This window comes from Leptonychotes weddellii, chromosome 4, assembly GCF_054177405.1.
Source record: "Leptonychotes weddellii isolate Sample4059 chromosome 4, ASM5417740v2, whole genome shotgun sequence".
In the NCBI taxonomy this organism is placed as follows: domain Eukaryota; kingdom Metazoa; phylum Chordata; class Mammalia; order Carnivora; family Phocidae; genus Leptonychotes; species Leptonychotes weddellii.
Genome location: NC_138372.1, coordinates 72,595,286 through 72,619,587, shown reverse-complemented (window position 1 = coordinate 72,619,587; position 24,302 = coordinate 72,595,286). Strand labels below are relative to the sequence as shown.

General features: G+C 45.9%; 1 protein-coding gene across 3 annotated transcripts in view; it reads left to right on the top strand.

Annotated features, from left to right (window-relative positions):
* ABCA4 (ATP binding cassette subfamily A member 4) overlaps nucleotides 1-24,289 on the top strand; it is a 128,670-nt gene extending 104,381 nt beyond the window's left edge. For 2 of the 3 annotated variants that reach the window (XM_081818824.1, XM_081818825.1), the window contains 13 exons: nucleotides 554-701; nucleotides 3,908-4,031; nucleotides 4,393-4,522; nucleotides 6,597-6,717; nucleotides 7,165-7,227; nucleotides 8,462-8,568; nucleotides 10,979-11,120; nucleotides 13,889-14,023; nucleotides 14,815-14,918; nucleotides 15,004-15,096; nucleotides 16,900-17,149; nucleotides 17,906-17,992; nucleotides 23,332-24,289. In XM_081818824.1, coding sequence (XP_081674950.1) covers nucleotides 554-701; nucleotides 3,908-4,031; nucleotides 4,393-4,522; nucleotides 6,597-6,717; nucleotides 7,165-7,227; nucleotides 8,462-8,568; nucleotides 10,979-11,120; nucleotides 13,889-14,023; nucleotides 14,815-14,918; nucleotides 15,004-15,096; nucleotides 16,900-17,149; nucleotides 17,906-17,992; nucleotides 23,332-23,337 — 1,510 coding nt within the window. In that variant the 3' untranslated portion in view covers nucleotides 23,338-24,289. Of the gene's footprint in view, nucleotides 1-553; nucleotides 702-2,361; nucleotides 2,736-3,907; nucleotides 4,032-4,392; nucleotides 4,523-6,596; nucleotides 6,718-7,164; nucleotides 7,228-8,461; nucleotides 8,569-10,978; nucleotides 11,121-13,888; nucleotides 14,024-14,814; nucleotides 14,919-15,003; nucleotides 15,097-16,899; nucleotides 17,150-17,905; nucleotides 17,993-23,331 lie in introns of those variants that run through there. The other variant, XM_081818826.1, reaches the window with a different exon arrangement.
* The last annotated feature ends 13 nt before the right edge of the window (nucleotides 24,290-24,302 follow it).

The window sequence follows — 24,302 nt, the reverse complement described above, 5'->3', positions numbered from 1 at the left end:
AGCAAGGCATGCAACTTTACATCCAGACCTACCCCTCACTGGGTATGTACCTGTGGACAAGTTATTACCCCATCTGGGCCTCAATTTCCTCATCTGTAAAATGCAGATAATGACACCTGGTCCTTCCTGTGAGGGCCAGTGAACCCTGACAGAGCATCTCTCTTGCAAATAGAGAATTCAGGAGCCAGCATAACCACGACATACCAACTCAAGTCAACTGTAAAGATGAGCCTCCTGGGATCTCAGCTGGGCTTTGCTGATCCAGACTAGAGTGGGAAGCACTGCAGGGTAGAGCTGGCCCCTCTGCCTTGTAAAAGGCACATTCACAGCCACCATCTCACTTGCTCCTCACAAAACCCTGTGAGGTGGTCAGGGAAGGCATCATTATCTCCCTTCAAAGACGAGGAACAAAGACCAAGGGACGGAGCAGCTTTCTGGTCTTCCTTGGACTCTCGCCAGTGCAGACACATCACCTCGTGTGCGGGGAATGCATTATATCTAGTGGTACAAAGACTGCAACTCTGTCCCACTGCCTTGTGTCGTTTCCACACAGATGGGCAGTCATTCCCATGATGTACCCAGCATCCTTCCTATTTGATGTCCCCAGCACAGCCTATGTGGCCTTGGCTTGTGCTAATCTGTTCATCGGCATCAACAGCAGTGCCATCACCTTCATCTTGGAATTATTTGAGAATAACCAGGTGAGCATAACTTTTGTGGCTTCCTTGTTTGATTACTAAAATACTAGAGAGAGTATTTGATGGTCAAGCAGAGCCAGGGGCAAGTACTGTGGCTGGACAATCTTAATGCATATGTGAACGTAGTTTCCTCCTTTCCTTCCTCTCTCCCTCCTTCTGTGCCTGCCTACCTGCCTCCTTCCCTTCACTTTCCCTCCTCCCTTCCTTCCTTCCTTCCTCCCTTCCTACACTCCATCTTTCCTCCTTTCCTCCCTTCCTTCCTTCCTGCTGTCCTTCCCTCCCTCCCTCATGCCTTCCTCCCTCCCTCCTCCCTTCCTTCATTGTTTTCTTTAAGCTCATCTAACTCTAAGTTTATTTGTGTGCTCTGAGTGTCATGGTTTTCTGAGCCTGTTCTGCAAGCTATAAACGACTTTTTGTGATCCTAAGCTTTTAGATTTTCTTACTCCATCAGAGTTTCCTTGGTGACTTTGGGTGTTAGGTTTTTCTACACACACACACACACATTCACACATACATGTGTGAGTGCATTGATGTGATTTCAAAGCAGCAAAAGGCATACAAGGAAGTCTCCTTCTTACCCCTGTCTTCCAGTCACCTGCTTTGTTTCTCCAGAGGCAACCTTTCATTTCAGTTCCTTAGGTGTTCTGGCAACAAATAAGCAAACGCATACATTTTCTTTCTCCCACTTTCTTACCCATATTGTAACGGAGTAACATTTACTATTCTACATGAAACTTAATTCTGAGGATAGGGTTAGAAGTGTATGGTGCTGAATGACTCACTTTTCTGAGCTATGGAGTGCAGTCGTCCTGTCCCGCTGCCCAGACATCTCCTTGCCCAGAAGGAGCTTGCCAGGCTATGGCTTCAGGGCTGTCTGTGTGTCCCACTCCCACTCACAGCCGGCTATGTCTGCGCCTGGCTGTGGCGGCCCAGAGCGCCCTCAAGCACTGGCAGGCTCGCCAAGCGCCCGTGTCCCCAGTGGCCTCTCCAGCCTGTTCCTCCCTCACTAGGTGTTCGAGTTCAGAGGGTGGGCACCCGCCAGCACATCAGTGCTGCTGTCCTGTGGCCCCTGTCCCCACTCCCACCTCGGGGCCCTGCTGAGAGGACCTAAGGCAAATGTGCACTCGCCCCCAGTCCCATGGCCTCCTGACGGATGCTTCCCCAGGCCTTGTGAGACTTCCTGCCACAAAACCCCATTTGTCCCATGACTGGTAAAAAATGTACCATGTCGCAGTCAGACCCCAGAAGAGAGATGGATGAGAAAAAACACGGACTCTGCTGATGGCAGAGCTTCCTGGCAGACTGAAAATGCTCCTCTTCAGAGCTGTTTGTCATGTGCTCACAGCCCACTACATCTTAAGAGATTGCGTTACTTCAGAAAAATTAAAGAGGAAGCGCAAAGCAACTCAGAACACTCCCTCCTGAGGGCTATATTCGTTTAGCCGACATTTCGGGGCAAACCCCCTTCCCATGCGGAAATGCTGTTTGCTTTCATGCAAGTCCTGAGAGAAGCAGATGCTACAGAGATTCCCAGTATCCCTCAGGAGGCTCCCAGGCCCCAGTAGCTGCTTTTCCTACCGAGTCAAGAGGTATCAACAGGGTGAGCACCATGTGACGGATGTGCTGATGTAAACATGTGTGACCTGCTTGTCCTACCCTGCAGGAACTCCCTTTCCAGTCAAGAAATGATCTGTGCACCAAGCTAGGAACCGAAATGAACCACAGTACCTGACCTTCCACAAGACAGTGTGTGATAGAACAGCAAGGGAAGGAGACAGATAAAACACTGCAGATCCGAATGGGCCGAAAGAGCTGGACTGCTGGGCTACAGGGCTCAGGAGAATCTGGGTAAAGGAAATTCAATTAAGCCTGGCCTGGAATAAGTAGGATTTTATTAGCCCATTTAATAAATAATGAGGTGCCTACTATGAGCTAATCATTGAAGAAGGTATTTAGAAAGGACACCAAAATAATTAGGACCCAGTCCTTATCCTCCAGGGACCACTGACTAGTGGGGCCAGCAGGCAAGTAAGAAGTAATTAACCCTGGCTGAAAATGTTGTAAGTACTAGAAGAGAGAAGTAGGTATTCTACATGGAAATCTGAAAAGGCTTTTGAGAGAAGGGATTTTCTCAAGCTAGCTTTTTTTTTTTTTAATTTTATTTATTTATGTATTTATTTGGGAGAGGTGGGGAGAATCTCAAGCAGACTCCTCGCTGAGCATAGAGCCTAAAGTGGGGCTCGATCTCATGATCCTGACGTCGTAACCTGAGCCAAAACCAAGGGTTGGATGTTTAATGGACTTCGCCACCCAGACACCCCTCCAGCTAGCTTTCTAAAGAAGGCCTGGAATCTTCTAGAGAACAGAAGGGGAGAGAGCATTCTTTCCTAAGAGCAATGGTTAATAGAAGCTGGGGGCGCAAAGGCCTAGAGGCACAAGAGCACTGTGCTGGGAGGAGGGGAGAGGCGGGCCATGGGGAGGGGAGCGAGAGAGAGGAGGTCATGTGAGCAAAGGTGTGGAGGCCAGGAAGAAGCCAGTTGTGTGGTAGGGAGGGGCCAGATTAGTGGGCAGCAGAGGCCTGGTCAGCCTCGCCCCTAAGTGTCCCCTCTGCCATCTTGGGGGAGACTCTCTCCGCCCAACACTGCTGGGCAAAAGTAGCAAGCACAGTCTGACCCTCTGAAAACAAGTCCCCCCAACTCAACACACACACCAGAGAGTTCCCGGCCCTCTTTTCTACTGGCAGCACCCACACACACCTAGCTGTCCTCTGGGAGCTGAGAAGCAGAGCTGGAAGACACACGGGGCCCCTCTCCCCTGTGGCACGAGCTGGGCTAAGAGCAGAGGAAAGAGCCTCACAGCCAGTCACGGCTCACAGCTGTACCAAAGGAGAGAGCCTGGGCCGCACCGCCAGCAGCTGCTGCATCTCCCAGGAACAAATGCCTTGGGGGGCTCGTGTGTAATTCCCGAGTGAGCCTGCCGTGACAGCAACCCGGGCAGGCTGCCTGGCTGGTGGCGCCTCCTGTGAATATTCCAGCACCTTCCTATCTGTGTGACAGATCCCTCCTGCGGCCAGCCTGGTTGCTAGGCCCCCGCTGTCTGCAGGCCTTCCCCTGGGCCTGCCCTACGAGGGCACCCAGGCCCCACCCCGCTTAGGAGGGGTAGGTGGGTTCAGTCCCCACAATTGACTGTCCTGCTTTTCTATGTTTCAGCCGCTGCTCAGATTCAACGCCATGCTGAGGAAGCTGCTCATTATCTTTCCCCACTTCTGCCTGGGCCGGGGCCTCATTGACCTGGCGCTGAGCCAGGCTGTGACAGATGTCTACGCTCGGTTCGGTGGGTGGCCTTTGAGACCCGTGGAACATGGCCCCAGACCATCTGGGCGGGGGCAGGCTGCCTTGGGAGCTCCTATGCCTGACCTGCAGCCTGGGCTGGAGCCGGGCGACACTTGGTTGGTATGGGAGTGTCCTTCTGCCCAGAAGGGATCAGTTGCCTCTGTCTCTGTGGCTGAGGAGCCACAGGAGGGGTCAGAGCAGGCTCCGACTCTTCCCTACTCTGACTCAAGCAACCGAGATGAGGCCTGGGTTCAGCTCCCGCTTACTCCTTCGAGTAAGGCCTCATCTAGCTGGGCCAGACGTTATGACTAGGTCTCTGGGGGCAGCTGGGGCAGCTGAGTGGACTTCATTCCTGTCCGCAGGTGAGGAGCACTCTGCAAATCCGTTCCAGTGGGACCTGATTGGGAAGAACCTGGTTGCCATGGCCGCAGAAGGGGTGGTGTACTTCCTCCTGACTCTCCTCATCCAGCACCACTTCTTCCTCACCCGATGGTACGTTCAGGCCACTGCCTTAAGGGTTCCAAGGGCAGCTCCTTGCATCTGTCCAGGGACTTGGCTTCACATCATGGATGTGACTACATGTAGTCCTCTGTTTCCTCACCAGCCCCACTCCATGATGGCTTTTTATACCCTTAAAGCCTGGCTTGTTCTGAATAACACAAGGGGAGAGACATTAAAATAGGCACGTTGGAATTTGTAACGAATCTAAACTTTAAAGCATTTAAAATACAGTATTTAATTTCAGTTGCTAATATTTAATCCCTCTCACCTCATTAACAGATACTCATTTTAAGTTGGATGATAGCCTTACAAATGATAATAGTTAAGGGAGATCCAAAGTACTGGGAAATAGATTTAGGCATTCACAAGAAAATAGACAAAGTGGGCCCCTTTGCTAATTGGAGATATGAGAGTGGGGATAGGGAGTATATGGGGTGATATCCAAGGCGACTGAAGCCAGGAGCAGTATGAAGGGAGAGGGACAGGGATTGTGCCCCTTTGGGTGGGGGGGGTGGGCAGTGACTGCCTACCATGACCCAGCCCAGCTGTGCCATTCTTCCCTGACTTCTTGACCCAGGACTTGCCTCCTTCTGACATGGGCACTCAGGTTTCCAGAAGGCTATCCCTCCGCTATCCAGGCTGACCTTCACTAGGTCTCAGCCCAGGGCCCTGAACTGCAAATCACTGGGCCCTTGGAACATGCTTTCCTGGACAGTGTTTTGTTTCTTATCCTTTCATCCTCTCAGGCTGAGTCAGGCTACATGTCAATAAAGATACAGAGGACTTGGTTTAGGTTTTAATCCATAGGGAATCGAGTTACTAGAAACAAATTGACCTCCCTACTCACAGGGCTGTGAGGATTGAACAAGATAATGGGTGCCAACACACTTAGAATAAAATGACATGACCAGGAAGTGGTGCTAGTTATGGGGGACAGTGTGGGGAATTGATGTCCATGGGACCCTTGGCCCTCAAAGGCCCCCTTCTACAGCTTTGGCCACATCTTGAAGAGACCTTGGAGTAGAAGGGAGAAGGCAGACTTGTTTACCAAAACAGACTCGGTAGCTTCAAACTCTGGTGTCAAACAACTGAGCAAGTCTTGCCTGAAATAGCACCAGAGAAGCATTCCAGGACTTTTGGCTTCAGGAAGCCCACAGCCATGCACATGCTGAGAGGCAACCAGGCAAAGAGAAGAAGGGAAGGGCAGAAGAAAGGGTGCTTTTGGTAGAGGACAAGCTAACCTGTGGGGAGTTCACAGAAGGGGGAAGGTGAGAGGGGTAAAAGAGGAGCCTGGAGAGGTAGGCAGAGCCAAGTCCTGAAATGCCCCTCACCTTGGTGAGGACTTCAAGTTTAAGCCTGAAGGCAGCAGGGAGCTGTTGGGGTGTTTTAATCAGTCAGGTGAATGATCTGCCAGGCTTAAAAGCAGAGAGACCAGACAGGAGGCTGTTTTGGCACCCAAGCAAGAGTCAGTGGTGGCTTGGATAGAAGTGGGGGCATTGGGAGATGGAGAAAAATAGGTTGATTGGATAAATGGTAGACAAGACAAGATTTTGAGATGAATTAGATGTGGCCAGTGAGATTGTAGGCCAAGGTGGTCAGGGAGGGTTTCAGAGGTGCTGTGTCTTTAAGGATGGGGAGGCTTCTGTTTGGCAGGACAGGAGGAAGAGAACGCTGAGGCCCTGGAAATGCCTGTAGAGGCTGGGAGTGAGTCAGGGAAGACCAGCAGGGGCTGGGGACCAAGGTTTGATCAAATGGTTGGGAGAGGAGTTAGTTCAAGAGATAAGTGGGAGATAGGTGACATTTACTGAGTGCTTACCATAGATGAAGTGTTGTAGTAATGATATCAGCTGCCAGGTTTTGAGTTCTGACTGTGCCACATGCTGTGCCAAGTTCGTCTTCTCCACAGTCCTATGAGGCAGACATTCTTTTCCCCTCCCCACCATATGGTTGAAGGAGGTGAGGTTTAGAGAGGTTCAGTGACAGACCCAAGGTCACACATGGGAAGGCCAGGACTAGACACCAGATACTGCACACCAACCCAGTCCTCTCCCTTTCCTTCCTCTAGGATTGCTGAGCCTGCTAAGGAGCCTATCATAGATGAAGATGATGATGTGGCTGAAGAAAGACAAAGAATTATTAATGGGAGAAATAAAACTGATATCTTAAGGCTAAATGAACTAACCAAGGTAAGCAACTAGGTGTAGACGAGTTAGTTTGGAGGTGCCGGTTGGATCCACAGATGGCACACCATTGTAATTTGCCTTGCAATCTGCCTACACAAGCAATTCATTTTCCTACTTTTATGTGAGGTTGTCATTGCTGTGTTATAACTTGCCTTCCAAGAACACCTAATTCCAGTGCATTCTCCCCAGTATTCATCTTGGGCACTGGCACAGGGCCTCAGTGTGAACCCCTACATTGAGCCTCCCTCACGCTTCTCCCTTCCATCTCTGCACAGTGGGTCAGCTTCGAGGTTTCCTGGGGTTCACAACACCCTTCTGAACCCCTGTGCCAATATGTAACCTCCTCGCGTCGATAGTTCTCACCTAACCCATCCTTTGCTCTTTGCTCTCTCTTCCCATCCCGCTCTAACCCTCTCTTGGTTCTCAGTCCAGTTTCTCTGCATCTTGCAGATTTATTCGGGCACCTCCAGCCCAGCAGTGGACAGGCTGTGTTTCGGAGTCCGCCCTGGAGAGGTGGGTGCCCTGCAGACTCCTGTGCATGCTGCTTCTCCCCACCTACAGCAGGGCTATCACAGAGAAATCAAATGCAGCCACAGAGGTCATTTTAAATTTTCTAGCAGCCACATGAAAAAAGTAAAAAAAAAAAAAAAAGGTGAAATTAATTTTGATGATTTATTTTACCTAATATATCTGAAATACTGTCATGTCAACACATAATTTATATAAAACATTATTGATGCAATATTTTACATTCTTTTTTTGTTATTGTTTCAAGTTTTCAAAATCCAGGGTATGTTTTACACGTATAACATATGTCAGTTCAGACCAGATGCATTTCAAGTGCTTAGCAGTCACTGTAAGGGAGGAAAATCCTCTTTCCTCTACCCTCCTGGGTTCTCTGCATAGAGCTCTGTAAATTGGACTGATGAAAGACAGATTAAGAAGAGAAAAACAGACAGACATTTATTAGGGAATGATCAGAAATAAATGACATGAGAGGTGGTTAGAACTTAGGCTTATATAGCGTCTCGGTAAAGGAATGATACATTTTTAGAGAAGTGACAGGACAAAGGAAAAGGACCTTGAGTCAGTAGGGGTGGCAAATTATAGAAAAGGCAAATATGAAAAAAGAAAAGAAAAGGCAAATATGGGGGAAACTGATTGTAGATAAATGTTAGTTAGTAATGTTTGTTATAGATTCCTCTGGTGCTGTCTCCAGGCTAAGAGCAAGAGAGGACACCCTGTAAATTTATGTCCTGCTTTTAGGCAAACGGGAGGGTAGAGAACTTTTATTTCTTTTTTTTTTTTTTAAGATTTTATTTATTTATTTGACAGAGCACAAACAGGGGGAGCAGGAGAGGGAGAAGCAGAGTCCCTGCTGCTCAGGGAGCCCAATGCGGGGCTCAGTCCCAGGCCCCTGGGATCATGACCTGAGCCCAAGGCAGATGCTTAACCAACTGAGCCACCCAGGTGCCCCCAGAGAGCTTTTCTTGTATCTGCTGCTTCTTAATTGCCTTCAGCTCAAAATCATCCTTACACCAAAGTGGCTTATCTCGAGGTAGCAAATTCTGCTAGCCTGTAGCACACATGGCTCGTGGCCTCCGTCATGGCAGCCCAGGTCGAAAGTGTCTCCCACCTACCCACACAGTTGCCCTAGGGCCTCACAGTCCCCACTCCTTGGGCTGTGTTAGGGTGGGTTCTAGGGTGAGGGTTCTAGGATGAGGCCAGTCTGTGTGTTCTCCCTCAGTGCTTTGGTCTTCTGGGCGTGAATGGAGCTGGCAAAACAACCACATTCAAGATGCTTACTGGGGACACCACAGTGACCTCAGGCGACGCCATGGTAGCAGGCAAGAGGTGAGTGTCCTGCTCCTCCTGTCTCAGGGTGTCTCTCACAGGTCCTGGGCCATGTTCCCATCCCAGCATAGGGAGAGTGAGCCTCAGACCCTGTACTGTGGATGATCCTAAGAGCATGGAAGATCTGTGCAGAAGAGTAGGCCTCCCAGAAAGCATGGTCTAAAAAGTACAAGACACAGACTCTCTGGGAAATTGAATTGAATTGTGATTGTTAAGACATGCCCCTGTAAGCATGGATTCTTGGAAACTTCTAGGAAGCACCTTGTCAGTGGTTCTTAGTCTTTTGGGGGTTATAGACTCCTTTAAATATCTGATGAACACTTGTACTTTCTTCCTATAAAAATAGACCATTATTGGGGTACCTGGCTGGCTCATTTGGTAGAGCATGTGACTCTTGATCTTGGGGTTGTGGGTTCAAGCCCCACATTGGGTATAGAGATTCCTTAAAAAAAAAAAAAGTCTTTAAAAACACACACACACACCATTATCCCCCATTATTTCCCTCCGTACATTTTTGCAAAGAGTTTAAGGAAATTTACTGAGGCCTGAAGCACATTTATGATCCTGCAGGATCCCTGGTCCCAGGTTAAGAACCGCTGTGGGGAAGCACCCTTTCTCTGGATCGAGTTTCTAGATGTGGGCTGGTTTAAGAGCCTTCATGGGCTTTAGTCTGACTTGGCTATTCTGTGCTGATGCTTGGCTTTGCCAGGCCAAGGAGCCTTTATGAAGGGAAAATTGGCATGTGTCCTTGGATTCTGAAGGGTGCCTGCTGCACTCTGTAACAAGGTGTGAGGAAACAGACTGGTCCTCTGTGGCGCAGGATCAGGAACACAAACCTACGCTGTTTGCCACTTTCCAGGCTGCTCCCTGAGCAGCAGAGCTCATAGGCATCAGATGTGCCTGGAGGAACCCTCTGCCCTGGTTTATAAGTGGAGTTACGCAGTGCTGACTTCTGCTCAGCATCTGCCTGACCCGGGCCTCCTTCCCTCACCTGGGAGCCATCCTCAGCCTCATGGCTGAAGGCCCACTGGACATGGCTCAGCCAGGATGAATTTGGTTCCCCAGCCTTCCCCAGCTATCCCTATTGGGTCTAGAGCAAAGGAACAAGCAGGGGTGAAGCCAGACCGTGGCTGAGTCTGTCTCATCTGCAGATCCAGCTTAGCCTGCAACCAAGCAAGTAACTTGACAGTGGTAACAAAAGGAGTCTTGGGGGACCAAGGGATAGCGGGCAGGAGGATTTAATGGCATTTACCATAAGACATCAGATGACAGTCCAAGTAAGACACAGCCTGATACCTAGAAGATGGGAGCTAGATGAAGTGGAAACTGGACAACAACTGTAGGTTTAAGATGCAGGATTGGGTTCCTCTGGTAGGGCAGCTCCCATGAACTTGGCAAAGTACTCTCCTTGCCTCCCTGGGTGGTTTTAATTGGCCCAGCTGCACTTGAAGTACTTTTTATTACACTGGGGGGCTGCATGGCGCCTCTCTATCTCCATCCTGTTGCATCCATCTTTTATTCATAGATCCTAAGCTACAGGGGAAGCAGGAAGAGCAGGGAGAGATTAGACCAGATTAGACAGTTTATTTTTTCATCAAGGCAATGTATTTTCTAGTGGGGGAGAATTATCAGTCAAAGAGAGTTGATAGAACTCAATTCACTTCCTCTCTGTTCCCTGCCAGTCTCTTGCTCTGGATAGGGATCTGACTAGTTTCCTTTTCATTTACTGTATCTCTGCCAGTAAGCCCAGATGGAGAAGTTTACTTCCTTTAGGGAGCATGCATCTTCTCTGATTATGTCCCAAATGTCTGAAAGGGATCAGAAATCCCTGGTCATTTTCTTTTTTTTTTTTTTTCTTTTAAAGATTTATTTATTTTAGAGAGAGGGTGTGTGTGTACTGAATGGGGAGAGGGGCAGAGGGCAAGGGAGAGAAAGAGAGAACCTCAAGCAGACTCCCCACTGAGCAAGGAACCCAATGCAGGGCTTGATCTCAAGACCCATGAGATTATGACCTGAGCCAAAATCACAAGTCGAACGCTTAATGGAATGAGCCACCCAGGTGCCCCTCACTGGTCATTTTCTAAAGTCTGATCTTCCCTTTGTTTTTAAACCCACATATGAGGTGATCCACTCCAAAACTAAAGCTGACTTTGTGTAACAGATATTCAGTTTATCCTAGACAGAGAAACTTGGAAAGATCTATTGGATTCAAATCTCAAATTTCCAGAAGTTCATCAGTTTCTAACCAAAGGGCCCCTGCTTTGATTCATAAATGTTGTGCACATTTCTGAAGTAAAGCAGAAGAGAAGAGGTATCTTGCTTATCCCATTGGCAGAAGCTCTCCAGCCCCAGCTCTGTTGTCACTCCCCGCCTTTGAAGAAAACTTGCTAATTGCTTTTTCTTCTTGCAGTATTTTAACCAATATATCTGATGTCCATCAAAATATGGGTTACTGTCCTCAGTTTGATGCAATTGATGACCTGCTCACAGGGCGAGAACATCTTTACCTTTATGCCCGGCTTCGAGGTGTACCGGCAGATGAAATTGAAAGGGTAAAAAATGGTTTCTTGTAGCCACTCAGGAGTTTGGTGAACCCTAAGCCTATTTCATGAGAGTTAATTTATTTAGAGATGGGAAAGTTGGAACATGCTGTCCATTCAACAAATGCTTTCTGAGTGTCTACTCTATGCCAAATACGGTTATATTTGGGGGGATTGCAGTAAACAAAACAAGAAAATCCCTGGCTTCCTATCTAACAAAACAATGTATGCATTTACCCTTTGATTCAGCAATCCCACTTCTGGGAATTTACCCCAGAGATACACCTCCCCCAGGGCAAAATCTATATGCACAGGTTATTCATTCATTAGAGTCACAAAACATTGGGAATTACCTAAATATTCAGGCATAGGAGATTGGTCGAATCGTTTATGGTACATACACATAATAAAGTCTTATGCACACACACACACACACACACACAGAAAATCTCTGTGAACTGATACGGAGTTATTTCCTAAAGATATTGTTAAGTAAAAAAAGCAAAGGGCAAAAGAGCACATGCAGAATTCTACTTTTCTCCCCCACTATTTTCTATTGAAGTATAGTTGACATACAATGTTACATTAGTTTCAGGTGTATAATAGTGATTTGACAACTCCATGCATTGTGCTATGCCCACCAGAAGTGTAGCTGCCATCTGTCACCATACAATGCTATTATAACACTATTGCAATGACAAATTCCAGGGCTGGGACAGTATAGGTATAAAACGAGCCTGAAACATCTTTTTACGCCAGAAAGTAAAGTGCTTAAAAAAAGGAGGGGGGCATGTCAGAGCTACACAGGAGCCATCTTGAAGGGGCTCCCCATAGCCAAACGGGGTACAGTTTGAACATCAAAATAATAAATACCCTGATCAATTATAAAACATGGGGAGCAACAGAGGAATTCATAACTCCATACTGTTAAATAGATAAATAAGAGAAAAGGGATGGCTCTTGCCTACACTCAAATGCTGAGAGCCGACTGATTAGGGTGGAAGAATTCTAGAATTGGAAAATCATTTTGTAGTGATCATAGTAAAGATTGGATTGCACAAGAATCATCCATGGTTGCTAAATCTAGGGGAAATTTTTTTATAAGAAGCAAGATATTTATATAGCTTAGAAGTATCTGCCACAGATTGCTTGTTGGTTATGAGGGGGAAGCATCATAATTTCACAATGAAGAAATGAGACAACACCTTAATTGGGTGATCAGAATTAACATCCTATATGAGGGGCACCTGGACATGTCCTGCCCCTAAAGGTGATACCCTGAGAAGGACACAACAATACATAATATTCTGATTGAGAACGTGTAACCTGAATCTTATCATGAGAAAACATCAGACAAACTCCAAATGAACATTCTATTAAAAAAAAAAAAATACCAGGGCTGTACTCTTCAAAAGTATCAAAGTCACAAAAGACAAAGAAAGGCTATGGAAATGTTCCTGATCACAGGAGCTAAGTAGACAACGGTGACTGAGTAATGGACACCAGACTGCATCCTGTACTGGATAGAAAATAATGCCATGAAGGACATCATTGGGCCAGTTGGCAAAACTGGACTATGAAAGGTAGATCAGATGAAAGTATCAGAATAATGTTAAATTTACCAACACTGAAAACTGTACTGTGGTTATGTAAGAGTATTCCTCTTCTTAGGAAGTAGACACTAAAGTATTTAGGAGTAAAGGGCCACGATACATACCTTAAATGGCTCTGAAAAAATCCTATGTGTGTGCATATGTTTGTGCTTGTGCACACGCACAACATAAGAGAGGGAGAGAGAAAAAGAGAGTCAAGTGTTGATGAATGTTTTTGTATTATTCTTATTTTTAAACATTTCTGTAAGTTGGAAACTATTCCAAATAAGAAGTTAAAAGTGAAGCTTACATTCTAGTGGGAAGGACAGATAATAAATAGATAAGTAAGTAAAATATACTTTTGAAAGTGAGAAGTCGGTAGGGGAAAAATAGGGAAGAATTTTTAGGTAGGGTGGCACAGGGCCAACATCACAGAGGAAGTGACCCCTGAGTGAAGACCTAAAAGAGCTGACAAAGTGAGGATATCCATGGGGATATCTAGGGGAAGAACATTCCAAGCAGAGGTACAATAAGTACAGAAGGTAGAAACATGGTAGGCTTGTCTCACTTCTCTAGTTTTCTTCCTGCGCACATTCACACACACACACACACACACACACAGTATTCTTTGTCATAATTTCCGTTGATTTTCCTCAAAGCACTTTTACAATCTGTCATTATTCTGTTTAGTTCGATTGTGTGTCCTCCCCCCCTCCCTCTGTGAGTACGACAGCAATGGCTATGTTCACCATTATTCTCCAGTGCCTAGTACAGTGCCTGACTCATAGCAGTGGCTCGATACGTATACGTTAGATGCACCAGACTTCAAGTGTGACCCTGTTGAAGGGTGGAAGCAACGGGTCTGACACCCACCATCAGACCCTGGGACTCTTCTCCTCTTACCCGTAGTCTGGGGCCCTGGGTGAGAAGCACTGCCTTGCCCTTCGTAAGGCTGAGGCTCATTTCTCCAGGGGCTGCACCAAGCCACACGGCAATGTAAGGCACGGTATGGAAAGGGGATGTCTGGGCCCTGAAGCCCCTGAACCACCCCCAAGCCAGTAGGTGGCCTTGTGTCAGCCTAGCTGTATCTGTCATCCTGATGGTGTGAGATCTGGGAGCCTAAGACTTCGAATTGGTGGAGGTTAGCTTGTTTGTCTTTTCACAGTGGGTTTTCTTCCTCTTCCCTAGGTGGCAAACTGGAGTATTCAGAGCCTGGGCCTGTCTCTCTATGCAGACTGCCTGGTCGGCACCTACAGTGGAGGCAACAAGCGGAAACTCTCTACAGCCATCGCTCTGATGGGCTGCCCACCTCTGGTGCTGCTGGTGAGGGTTACCGGGACATGTGGGGACAGAGGGGCCCGAGGGCTTGAACCAAGAGCTGCACCTCTGTGGTTGGGCCAGCAGCTTTAGAAAATGCAGCCATCTGTTTTCGTCTAAACTGTTTCCTGTACTGTTTGCTTTGAGCAAATCAACCCAGTGTTTGGTTCACAACTCTTGGGGGAAACTGGAGTCACAACATATTCTCACTCTGAGCCCCTGGGAAGTCTCTTATGGGCCCACAGGCTCATAGAAGGGAAGTTCGGCCCCTCTGGTCAGAAATTACTGGTGGAAGAAGTCTGCTCAGGCTGCAAAGTGGGCAGAACACTGGCCTGGATCAGAGGCTCATGAGATTCTCCCTGGAGCTGCACCAGACCCAAGGCCCTTGTGCCCATGCAGTCGGGGGTTTATGAGGGCAGGGGTCACAGGGCTGGGCGGTGACTCATACAAGTCACCTGGGCTATCTGTCTGCCTCCTTGCAAATTATGTGTAAGTTTGTTGGTTTTTTTTAATTTTCAAGATAATTCTGCCATTGCCTTAATCAACCTTAACCCATTGATGGGCTGAAATGGGTCAGTGGAGATGCATAATGTCTCTTTACTGTCCTGGTTGACCCCCTGCCTTCCCTACCCGAAGCCTGGATTCCTCAAGTCTTGCTCACTTTGGGGAGGGGGGAGCACTTTGTATATTGTCTGCCAGAGAGCAGAGCTGCTCAGAGGGAGGCAGCCAAGGAGGGTGCAGTAACCAGGAAAGGCTGGCTCCAAGCCCAGTTCCCTGCCCTCTCTGCCTCCCCACAGGATGAGCCCACCACAGGCATGGACCCCCAGGCACGCCGCATGTTGTGGAACACCATTGTGAGCATCATCAGGGAAGGGAGAGCTGTGGTCCTCACATCCCACAGGCAAGAGATTCCCAGGGGCTGGGGTGGAAGAGGTGGGCAGACAGGAGGCCTCCCTCCTTCTTACTTCCTCTCTCCTACCCCACAGCATGGAAGAATGTGAGGCTCTGTGTACCCGACTGGCCATCATGGTAAAGGGCACCTTACAGTGTCTGGGCACCATTCAGCACCTCAAGTATAAGTAAGGATGGGCTGGGGGGTTGACTTTGTTACCTTCCTTGGTGGTGGGGGGGGGTCAACTAGGCCCCGTGCTCTCTACTGACACTTGGGAGGGTTCTGTTGCCCTTACCCCATGGGCAGAGGCATGTGGCCTGGGCCTTGCTCCCCAGCGGCAGACAGAGATAGCTGCTGTGCTGAAAGAAACTTCTCTATATTGGGCTAATTGCCTGTGGTTGAGGGTTCCCTGAGTCTCCAGATGGGGTTCTGATTAGGGCATATGCAGAGCCTGGTGGGAATGAGGGAGGGTCACTACCACTGTCTCATTATCCCCCCCACTTATCCCAACAGATCCAGCACCAATGACCTAATAAGAGTCAATGACCAACATAGGGATGGTTAGGAGATCAAACAGCCTGAGGATCAATTTTCTTTTCAGACATGTTTATGCTTTTGAGTTTGAGAAGTGACCATGTAGTATATGACAAACCAACAATGCTAAGTAATCTTCAGTAGGATTACCCAGTCCCCATAAATTGTAAACTGCTGTCAATAATGCATTATTAGTAATATTTTGTGTGCCAAAGCCAAAATTGATCAGTTAAAATAAGATTATTATAATAATGCCATGCTTCCTTGCATTCTGATATGCTTTATAAACTAGGAAGGGTAGATTTGTAGTTATTACTCATTTATTTAACAAACACTTTTTACGAGCCCAGAATATAAAGTCACTGTGCTAGTTGGTAGAAGGAACAGTACATAACCTTATCTAGGCTGAAATGCTTAGTCTTGTTGTACCCGTGGGACTGTTGCCCAAGACACATCATCCTTCATATGCATCAGGGCAGATAAGTGACTGAGAGGAAGGTCTAGTAGATTAGCAGCATTTGGGTTATTTGACCTGTGATTTCTTGAGCAACTACAGCTTGGATGCCGGACAAATACCTAGGGGGGACGTCAGCTCAGCATATGAGGTCACCAGAGCCGTGTCATAGCTTCCTGGGTCCAACTGCAGGAGACGTGTGTGGACTCCCTACTGCTTTCCCTCTCATCAGTATCCTCATGGTAGAGCAGGTGAGAGGGGAATGTCTGCCATGTGGAGGGGCAGTCAGTTTTCCAGAGCTGAAAGGAAAGGTGTTTTATTGTAGAGGGGAGCAACCCTTGTTTGTTGGTCACGGAGGGAGCCTTGAAATAAATTCTAACTGACACAGTATATCCTGACATAAGCATATAAGGGAGCCAGCTGGCCATGCACATACTCCCTGGTGGACCATTCTGTATCCACCTGTGGGTCACCTGGTGAGGGGAAGAGGGAAACACTGATGGTCCCGACCCTAGTAGCTCCCATTTGTTCTGGAAGTTTCCACGGGGAAGTGCTGCCTCCCCAAGTCTTAGTGCCCTCCTGGCGATCTCTTTGAAGGAGGACGCAGCCTTTCCATTACTGAGTAAACACTAGTTCCAGAGGCCTTCGTGGGCGGGTTGTGATCTCCACAAGGGGCTAAAACCACCTTTGACTTCAGCAGGTAAATGGGAGGGAAAGGAGTGGGGAGCATCCATGCCTCCAGGAGTTGGACCCAGGAAGCTGTGACACAGGTCTGGTGACTCATTTCACCACACAGACGTTTGGACCTCTACAAACTAGTATCAAACTATTTTTTCCAGGAGCTGTCACGGATTTTTTCCTACTAGTTTTAAACATGCACACAGGGTCTATCGTATGGGCCTTTCATCCTCAATATTTTTGGCGAATCTCTTCCTTATTTCGGAATTGCCTCAGGCCCGGCTACTAACAGGCCCATGCCGTGCCACCCTGTGTGTCGCCTAGGTTTGGAGATGGCTACATCGTCACAATGAAAATCAAATCCCCGAAGGAAGACTTGCTTCCCAACCTGAATCTGGTGGAGCAGTTCTTCCAGGGGAACTTCCCGGGCAGCGTGCAGAGGGAGAGACATTACAACATGCTGCAGTTCCAGGTCTCCTCCTCCTCCCTGGCCAGCATCTTCCGGCTGCTCCTCTCCCACAAGGACAGCCTGCTCATCGAGGAGTACTCCGTCACGCAGACCACGCTGGACCAGGCAGGTTGCCCGACAGGCACACGTGTGGAGGGGGGCTGTGTGCAGACTGGGCCGGAAGGCACGTGAGAGGGGGCACCACACGCCTGATTTTTAATGCTCTGGTTCCTCTGTCCATTAGGGTAAAGCTGGGTAGACCCAAAATTGTCTTCTAACGATATTTTAGTCATCGGCAAATTTCCTTGACCACGTCATCCTTCCCCACTGCACTATGACTTTATTTCACCTTTCCTGGTTGGTGGTGGTGGCTTTTTTTTTCCTTTTCAAATCAATGTTAATTGATGCTTAATTTACATGCAATCAAATGCACCCACTCAAAGTGTTCGATTTGGGGATTTTTGATAAGCCTGCATGCCATGAATCAGAGTTTTTAATGTGATCACTTTTTTAAATTATTATGGCAAAGTATATATAACATAATTAGCCATTCTTAAGTGTACAATTCAGTGGCATTAAGTACAGTCACATTATTGTGAAATGGATCACCACCATCCATTGCCAGAAATTTTTCATCTTCCCAAACTGAAACTGTATATCCATTAGACAAGAATTCCCCATGAACCACTTCCCCCAGCCACCCTGGGCATGGGTGGCTGGGCTTGTGGGTGGGCCACCCTCCCGTCCTGCAGGACGCAGCTGCTCTAGGGGGGCTGTGCATTAGCTGTGGGAGAGAGACCAAAAGTGGGTGGGTGGATGGGTCGAGGAAACCATTTTTCTGGAAACATCTACCTGCTCTTGCTCTCCTACTCTTGTCTCCAGGTATTTGTGAATTTTGCTAAACAGCAGACTGAAATTCACGACCTCCCCTTGCACCCTCATGCTGCTGGAGCCAGCCAACAAGCCAAGGTACTCCTGCCCCTCTTTCGTAGTCCGCTGTTTGAGGCAGATCCTCAGCTCCGGGACTGGTCCGCTGAGCCTGAGGGGCCCCAAGGCCCAGATATGCCTCCCACGAGAGTGACCCCCATACCACATCCCCACCACTCTCCACCACTCCCCACCAGTTCTGTGCTGAGGGACTGTTCAGTCAGTGGTTGTGGAGGTTCCTTTTATAATCAAGAAGCTATCTGGGTGGTGTGGGAGAGCATTTTTGAAAAGAACTTTCCCATATGTTTTTGCTTATAGTGAAAAGACTTGGGTTTTAGAAATATGAAGCAGGGAAAATAGGAGAGAGTATTAAAATGTTTGGGTTGTTGAGATAACTTGACATTTATGTTTTTGGTCATGTGTTTGAGTTTCAAAGGAAAGAAATTAACTGGCATTCCATTTCAATGGTGGACAGATTTGGTTAGAGCAAGATTATTGTCTGTTTTAGGAAGAGGGCTTGTTTTTCTGTATAAAAATATCAAGGGGCGCCTGGCTGGCTCAGTTGGTAGAGCATGCTACTCTTGATCTTTGGGTTGTAAGTTTAAGCCCTACACTGAGTGTAGGGATTATTTAAAAAATTAATTAATTTAAAAAATATCTCAAGATGGTGGAGGAAGAAGCAATAGGAAGTGTGTATCCTGGCCTATGATAACTCTTGGGATAGGTGCTTCCAGGATCCTGCCCTGGCATGGTACTCCATGTAAGGAGCATGTCTACCCCATCCCAGTTCCCCAGAAAGAGAGAGAGAGCACTAGAAAAAATACTGGAAGAGGCACTGGTATCCAAGTGCCTTGGCTTAAGCCTGGAAATTTTTTTAAAAAAATTTTTAAGTAGGCTCCATGCCCAATGTGGGGCTTGAATTCATGACCCTGAGATTGAGAGTCACATGCTCTACTGACTGAACCAGCCAGGTGCCCCAAGCCTGGGATTTTAATGGGACAAATTAATTCAGCCATTCTGTCCAAACTTACCTGGAGAATAAAATCAAAGCATTTCTCCAATAGGCAAAGATGTGCAAAATCTCATTTCCTATAAAATTCTCATTCCTCCAACCAGTTTCTTTTTTTTTCTCAGTTTCAATGTTTCACCCCATTTTATTTTTTAAGTAAGTTTGAAAGCTGTTAAGTATTTGACTTATATCATATTTTTTATCCAATCAAGAACTAAACACTTAGAGGCTTGTTTGCTGTCTTCTTAAAATTATATAACCTTACTTCTGAACTTACGCCCTAAGAAGTTTTAAGTGATCTCTCATCTGCATTTGATATTATTAAATCACCCAATTTCACATTTAGAAATTTCTTAACCAAAGAATTCAAAGGACAAGTTTTCAATTTCAACACATATAGCTATACATACCATATGGTGATTTGTTCCAGAATAAAGTTATAATGATGGACTCTACTCCTAGATTCTAGATTACATCAGTGATATATAATAATACATGCTTTATTTATACTCAGGGTAGATACATATATTCTTCTAGTAAGTGTGGAAAAGATTAAAATAATCAGCTTGGAATAATGGAATTCAAATTCTGTTTTTGAAGCTTAAAGACACTGGAACTTTAGCCAAAAGTAGTAGATAAAATGATTGTGAATAGAATTTTTCAAAATGTAGAAAAAGTAAGCGTCCTGAAGCTATCTACTTCTGAAAAAAAGGCAGGCAGACTTTCGGCCAGTGCTAATTTGTCCTACTACATCAATTCAGATTTTATAAAAATTCTGTTGTCTCCTCAAGGGTGAGCATAAGTGGTAAATAGAATATTCTAGTGAAGCCTTATTCAGGATACTGTGTGCTCATGAATCACACACCACATACTGGCTGCACTGCTTTGATAATGCAGAACCTAAAAGCATCTTTTCCAGTTATCTTAGCAAAAGCTATCTTTCTCTATATATGGCAGCTGAGACTTGTTTTGTATAATTGCTCCTTAGTATAATCACATTTGAAAACTTTTAAATGTACTCTACTATTTTAAATATGTTCCTTTATAGCTGAACCTCCCACCAGTTTCTTAGTTGCAAAAAACAAAACAAAACAAAACAAAACACCCACAAATCTTACCACTGATTGAAACACTCCTTTCCAAAGCCATGCTTGCGATGAATTTTTCCCGTTCCTCTTGTCTAGTAGAGACCTGACAGCTTTGAAAGGTTAACCTTACCCCCATCGCCCTAGAGGACCCAGAAATGCCTAAGTATAGGCATCTATCTAGGGAATGGTAGTTCTGCTTAGATTTTCTAGCCACTCTTCCTCATTTATAAATCTTATACTTGGTGTTTACACCTGTAGAAAATTATTCTTTGAAAGCCACTTGTAGTTATGAATCCCTTTGATAACTCATTGGGTAGCAAAAGTGTTTCCTAGAACTACCAATGTTCTCCCCACCCCAACCTGGTATATTCTCTCTCAGAGAGCTAAAACCGGGTCATCTCTGGGCCAGGTAAGGGGGCTGATGATCTGTGATCTGCAGCATTTAATTCCAAACTTTTCCCCCTTATTGGATGTGACTATTTTTCTATTTTGTCACATTTTAGTACACAAATGTTATAATAGAAAACCTACTGCAACACATTTATTAAACTGGTATATTTTTATAATAAATTTTTGATGAAAACCCTGTGACTTAATGACATACTACCTTTACACAGGTTTGCAAAAATTCTCTTGTAAAATGTTGTATATAAATAAATGTCATGAAAAAGTAGTAATTACATTCTTGTTTATATTATACCACTTTGAAACAATTTCCCTTAATGTCTCTTACAAACAAGAAAAAGGTTGTTTCTCTCAATAAGTCCTGGAAAACATTCACAACTTGCCTCCAAACACACGTGACAGCACAGCTTCAGGAAGTTCAACAGGCTGGTGGCTTCCCAGCCTCACTTGTGAGTGAGGACCACCACCGGCATTTCATTATCTAGAGAGCAGTGTATCTGGTTATCAAGAATGCTTTGAATTCTTAAAGGACTCAGTACTGGAAAATATCCTTCCGGATGAGGTTTGTGGAATGTCACAATCCGTTTCATGGAAACAAGTGAGGGTCAAGGTTTCAATAGATAACTAGGTGATTGATGATCAGTCAACTTAGTAACGTCCTAAAGGGGCTTATAAATTAGTGACCATCACATGTGTTTTCCAGAAGCAGGAACAACTCAGATCAGTTTCTGACCCTTAGTCTTTTTTTTTTTTTTTGTCTGCAGTTTTATTTTTTTATTGAAGTGTAGTTGACATACAATATTATATTAATTTCAAGTATACAACATAAATTGTGAAAATGTAGTGATTTGGCAGTTATATACATTACCAAATGCTCACCATAGTCACCATACAATATTGTTACAATGTTACTGACTATATTCCCTATGCTATACTTTTCCTCCCTATGACTTACTTATTTTACAGCTGGAAGTTTGTATCTCTTTATCTCCTTTACCCATTTCACTCACCCTCCCACCCCTCCCCTCTGTCAACCACCAGTTTTTCTCTGAATTTATGAGTCTGTTTCTGGCTTGTTTGTTTGTTTTGATTTTTAGATTCTGTGTATAAATGAAGTCACATGATACTTGTCTTTCTGTCTGACTTATTTCACTTAGCATAATATCCTCTAGGTCCATCCATGTTGTCATGAATGGCAGAATTTCATTCTTTTATGGCTGAATAATATTGCATTGTATATATGTGTCACATCTTTTTTTTTTTTAGTTTTTTTTTATTTGAGTATAGTTGACACACAATATTACATTAGTTTCAGGTGTACAATATAATGATTCAGCTTCTCTATACTTTATGCTGTGCTCACCACAATATACCACATCTTTATCCATTCATCTATCATTGGACACTTGGGTTGCTTCCATATCTTGGCTATTGTAAATAATGCTGTAATAAACATAGGGATGCATGTATCCCTTTGAATTAGTGCTTTTGTTTTCTTTGGGTAAATACCCAGAAATAGAATTACTGGATCAAATGGTATTTCTGTTTTCCACAGTGTTTTCCAGAGTGGCGGCACCAATTTATATTCCCACCTACAGCGCATGAGGGTTCCGTTTTCTCCACATTCTCATCAACACTTATTGTTTCTTGTCTTTTTGATACTACCCATTTTGACTAGTGTGAGGTGATATCTCATTGTGGGTTCGATTTGCATTTCCCTCATGATTAGTGATGTTGAGCATCTTTTCATGTGTCTGCTGGCCATTTCTTTGGAAAAATGTCTAATTTATTTTAATTTATTATTATTATTATTATTATTATTATTTTTAAGTAGGCTCTGTGCCCATTATGGAGCCCAATGCAGTGCTTAAATTCACAACACTGAGATCAAGACCTGAACTGAGACCAAGGGTTAGATGCTCCACCAACTGAGCCACCCAGGCACCCCCCACTGCCCATTTTTTAATTGGATTTTTTGTTTTTTTGGTGTTGAGTCTGATCCTTATTCATTGTTAAAGAGTTTCCATGAATAATTTATATCCTTATCAATTAGTTTCTGAGTACCTGCAGCCTTGCCTGGGATCTTTGCCCCACCTCAAAGCATGTTCTTAGCCCTTAATACTAGATTAATCATCTCAAGAGCATGTGTGATTTTTAAGCTAGATAATTGATAAACCACATGTTGTCTAGATTTGGGCAGGCCTCCGTCTAACCCCCCTCCTTACTGACACTCCTCCCACCCCCCACAACTGGTATAGGAATTCAGCCTGTACCTTCTAACTGGAGACCATGTCTCTCCAGTTAGAAAGGTGTCCACTTCTTCCGGAGCTGGACATAATGCCTGAGCTTTGATCTGTAGCCTGCTGTCCTAAACCCTAGCTCCAATGTCTCCCACCTTTCCATCCTCCTGTCAGATTTTCATGCTTCCCAGGAGCCACCTTCGTGGGAACTATACAAAGGGAATTCTGTACCTCATGAATGACCTAAGTCATGACTTCTTGGCTTTTAAGACAGGAAGAGCATGGTAACGTTTTTAGGCTAAAAATCAAACCAAAACCTACCATGACAGCCTTTGGAAACCACACAGAGGGTGTAGATTCCCTCGAAGAGGCAAGCACATACACACAGATGGCCTGAGTTTTTATAACGTCTACACCATAGAGCCAGAGGAACCTGAGGGGTCATCTGGTCCAGCCTTTTCACAGACAAGGAAACAAGCATAGCCCATACCCTTGGTGATCTGACAGAATCACAGGTTCCTCCCCTGAGCTTCCTTCAGCAATTGATTGACAGCTGTTTAACTTTTGAAATGTAAAAGCTGATGTGCCATCTCTTCACAAAACCAAGATGACAAGAGTCCATCTGATCTCCTTCCACAGGTCTGATCTCCACACTACTCATTCGCTCCAGCCAGAAAGAAACTCCGGGCAGCTGGGAAGGCAGGAGCTTCTGCCATAGGGTCATCTGGTCGGACCCGCTCGGCAACAGAAACAAACCCATGCGGGCCATACCGCGAGCTCCGAAGGGGGCTCTTTCAGAGAGAAACCACGGCTGACTTCCTCACCTCAAACCCCTGATGATGAAACTGACCCAGCCAAACAAATGCAAAACCCTTCTTATCCAGCCCATCCTACTAGGAGCACTACTCCATATCACGCTCATTTTCAGTGGATCTTCTGGGGGGGTGTGTGTGTCTTTGTGTGTGTGTGTGTTATTTTTAAGGAGAAAACAAAGTACAAATGTACTTATCACAGACCATTTGAATTCACTCATCTCCCTGGTGTGCCCCACATGGTACTTAGACACCCTTTGTGCGTGTGTAGCTTCCCGTCACGGCGTGAGCCTCTGTGAGCATTACTGCCACAGAAGCGCTAGCCATGGCAAGATTCCGCAGCGCTGGCGCGGACGGGAGCGGACTGGTCTTGATGTCCCATATCAAGTCTGCTTTGTAGGGTTTGAAGAAAACACCCAGCTGGCAACGCACGTAAACATTATCCATGGTCAGGGGCTATTAGCTGAATCTAGGTTTCATGTCTGTTTGCCCAGCTTATCTGAGTGCCTACCTCACAGGTATAATTAGGACAGGAGACAAAGAGGCAAGGACAAGTGAGAGTGGCTGCTTGGTTGGACAGGAGATCCAACATGTCTCTGTAACTGTTGAGAGATGTCATATAGTGCCATGCCATTTCCATGTGCTGACGTGTGCATCTTCTGCAGGGATGTTAGGGGGGTAGTGGCTCACAGGACATCTGATTGTTTGCAGAAAAGCTCATGAAGGGGGCGCCTGGGTGGCCCAGTCGTGAAGCGTCTGCCTTCGGCTCAGGTCATGATCCCAGGGTCCTGGGATTGA